This window comes from Sceloporus undulatus, chromosome 3 (genome assembly GCF_019175285.1).
Source record: "Sceloporus undulatus isolate JIND9_A2432 ecotype Alabama chromosome 3, SceUnd_v1.1, whole genome shotgun sequence".
Taxonomy (NCBI): Eukaryota; Metazoa; Chordata; class Lepidosauria; order Squamata; family Phrynosomatidae; genus Sceloporus; species Sceloporus undulatus.
The window spans coordinates 270,122,130-270,125,957 of record NC_056524.1 but is presented as its reverse complement, the minus strand read 5'-3'; the positions used below and the strand labels follow the sequence as shown (position 1 = coordinate 270,125,957).

General features: G+C 42.1%; 1 protein-coding gene across 1 annotated transcript in view; it reads right to left on the bottom strand.

Moving 5' to 3' along the window:
- Positions 1–3,828, bottom strand: part of PCYT1A (phosphate cytidylyltransferase 1A, choline) — a 33,619-nt gene that overhangs the window by 5,985 nt on the left and 23,806 nt on the right. Inside the window, 2 exon segments of the mRNA XM_042456420.1 lie at positions 268–346; positions 1,443–1,594. Of these exon segments, the coding sequence (XP_042312354.1) occupies positions 268–346; positions 1,443–1,594 (231 nt within the window).

Here is a 3,828-nt window from a genome sequence, read left to right as displayed (position 1 = left end):
ATATAATAATAATAATAATAATAATAATAATAATAATAATAATAATAATAATAATAGGATGGACTGGATGGTCCCTGCGTCTCTTCCAACCGTATGATTCTGTGAATGCATTGCCAAGATATTTTATTAAAATCCAAAACACTTCTGATCTCAAGCATTTCGAGTATGGGAGACTCAACTTGTAACGTAAAGCACTAGTCATAAAAGAGTCTACCCAGAGAACATGGAAGTTTGCTTCTCTTTTCTTAACTGCAGACACAAACTCACCTGCTTCTTTTATGTGTTTATACACGTCATCACTGCCAGCTGAGGAATATGGGATGTCGTCATGGGCAACAAAGTCGATCTGTAGGTTGGGCAGCAAGAGTTGTTTAGCAGAACAGAAAATGATGAGAGTGAATGCAGAATAGCAGAACATACCTTAGGCCTGACAGAGGCGAAAATCTCTGGGAAGTCAGGAGCAGGAATCAACAACGATGCATGGGTTGACAGAAAGGCTGTATCTGCACTGCAGAAATAATGCTGTTTGACAACATCTTAACTGCCATGGCACCATGCTATGGAATTCTGGAATTTGTAGCTCATTATGGTACCAGAGCACTTAGACAGAGAAGGCTAAAAAGCTCACAAAACTACAAATCCCAGAATTCTATAACACTGAGCTATAGAAGTTAAAGTGGCGTCAAACTGCTTTATTTGTGCACTACAGATGCAGCCAAAGGTTTTTTCTCAGGGTATTACTCAACTATTAGATGCATCTCTTTTCCAGTCCTCACCAGAAGGCAGCATAAAGAAATAGAAGGCAGCAAACTGAGTGGTTTCTTCCTCAATGGTTTTGAATCCTATAAACTTTCCCCTTCAGAAAATTACTGAAGTTTCACAAGATCCAACACCCTCCCTTGCTTCACTTATTTCACAGGTGCCTATAATTAAATATTATTAAAATTATTAGTAATTAAAATATTACATTTAATAATAATTTTAAATGAAGTTTAAATCTAGCTCTATCTCGAAAGATCCTAGGGTGGCATATGTTAAAGTCAATTTAGCCAATTTAAATGTGTGTGCATGTGCGTATATTTCAGACTGTATGCCTCTGGCAGGGTTGGATTTTTTTTCTTGGCTGTTGTTTCATTTATTAAGTGCCATGTGTACTGATGGCAATATAACCAAAGCAAAAGACAACAGAATGATTTACAAACATAGTAAACAATTTGACAAGTTAAAAAAAGACAGTTTCAGACCAGTTAAAACAACTTAAGGCAATTTAAAACCATGTAGGTGCCCAGAATTTGATGAAATCAATTAGGCCTGAAGAGGTTTAATAAGAAGGCATTGGCCCAGTGACACTGGTGTTGCCACCATTCGGGCTTCCGAGGGGAGGGAATTCCCATACTAGGGTGTCATAGCAGAGAAGGCCCAACACAGAAGGCTCACTTTACCCTGTGCTCAGCCAAGAACTCCGGCGACAGTGTCCATGGTGCATTCCTCACTACCTCATCCACGTAGCGGCAGTGCTGTACGGCATCATAGCGTTCAGCTTCATTCATCACTGTGAAGCCCTTGAAATTGTGCGTCAATTCATCGCTGCAGACTGCAGGCATGGAAACACAAACATTGCTCTGAAGAACTCCTGTTGTCTTCTAATGGGGTGGAAATTGTGCAGCCATTCAAGTATTGGTGAACTGCAAGACCCAGCAACCCTAGCCAGCATAGCCAATGGTGGAGAATGAGAGATGCAATCCAATATCTTGAAGCCCATAGGGTTCCCACACCTTTCTTATGACAACACTACCAGTTCTCATTTGTGTTATTAATGCTGAAGTTTCCTGCTAGCACACTTACATGGTATCACACCTCTGTCTTTCTCCATATCTCTCTATAGAAGGCACTTCTTTTGTGATGATTTTGAAGTCCCACAAGTGCCACAATAGCCAACTTGGAGGTTGATGTTGATGAAGTTACTTTTTTGGCCTACAGTTCCTCAGCTAACATGGCCACAAGCCATACTGACTAGCAGATTCTGAGAGGTACAATCCAAGCAAGTAACTATTTGCTTGGACAGATGTCTTTGACTTTTTTCCATGTGGGGAACCCATGGTCCTTCAAGATGCTGTAATGCCTATCAACCCTAAGAACCATAGTCAATGTTGAGGAACTAAAAACGATCCTAAGTGTAAAAAGATATGTGAAGTCGAAGGCTTTCACAGACGGCATCCATAGTTTTCTGTGGATTTTTTCGGCTATGTGGCCGTGTTCTGGAAGAATTTATTCCTGATGTTTGCCAGCCACAGATACAGGTGAAATGTCAGGAATAAATTCTTCCAGAATGTGGCCACACAGCCTGAAAAACCCACAGAAAACTATGTAAAAAGATATCATTGAATATCAAAATCAGGATCATCCAGGCCATAGTATTTCCAATTTCTGTGTACAGCTGAAATGGAAGTGCTGGAGGAGAGGTCTATGGATATCAGGACTCCCAGAAAGACAAATGAATAGGTTTCAGAGCAAAACAAGCCTGAACTCTCCATAGGAACAAACTGTTCCAGTAGCTTGTTGAACCTCATAAATTTCATATGGCATTCTTAGGTAAGGAATAATCAGAGGTGGTTTGGCACTGTCTTCCTCTGAATATAGCCTCAGCACCTGGTCCTCTTTGGCAGTCCTCCATCCAAGTCTGAGATCACTTAGATGCTTTCAAGGTACTTAGGCCACTTTGGTCAAATGATTACAGAACCCACTGATTCAAAAAGAAGATAATTCTTCATAACATGGGAGGCAACAGGAAAAGAGAAAGATCATACTACAGGTGAACTGATTCAATCAAAGAAGCTTGGGCTCTGGCTTTGCAAGACCTGAGCAGGCAGCTGATAACAGGGGTGTTTATCAGACGAGCTCTTAAAGAGGTACTATTCCAGTGTGACTCCTCTAGCTGCCTCCTGTTGCATGCTGGGACTGGCAGTTTTAAGGAGGGGTATTTAGAATTCTCAGGCAGAGAAGTTCAGGTCCTTAAAACTGCCAATCCCAGCATGCAACAGGAGGCTGCTAGAGGAGTCACACTGGAATAGTAGCTCTTTAAGAGCATAGTGTGATAAACATCAGGGTGTCTTGGAGGTCTCTCTTTCATGAGGTTACCATGTGTTGAGGCCAAGTTGATGCCAAACAGCAAAAATAAGAACTGAACTTATTTCTTCTCATATAGAGGCCTCCCCATGGGCCAAGAATAGCCCAGAGCAGTTGGAAGCTAATATGTGGTCAAATCAGAGGCTGGATTTTCCTCACCCTCTGTCTACTAGAATTATGTTGTTGTATGATTTCAAGTTGTTTCTGATTTATGGTGAACCTAAAGCAGGGGTAGGCAACCTTTTTGAGTCGGGGGCCAGGTTGCTGTCCCTCAGACAACTGGGGGGGCCGAAGCTGGGGGTGGAGCTTCCACCCTCCAGGGGTGGAGCCATATGCTGGGGGTGGAGCTTCCACCTTCTGGGGGTGGAGCCACATGCCAGGGTGGAGCTTCCACCCTCCAGGGGCGGAGCCACACATTGGGGGTGGAGCTTCCACCGAAGCATCATCATCATCATCACCACCACCACTATCATTGTTACAGCAGACCTTTGTTACAGCACTTTGGAAAGTCACACTGTCTCACCATCATAAATAATAAAAATAATGAAATAAAACAAAAATAAGTGTTATATATTTTTAAAAAATAATGGAAAAAACCCAAGGCAGACCTGAAATGACTCACCTTTCCACCTCCTCCCCCTCTTTCTCATTGAGAGGGGATTTTGCAGAAAGAACACCCAGGGCAAGTAGTAGTAGTAGTAG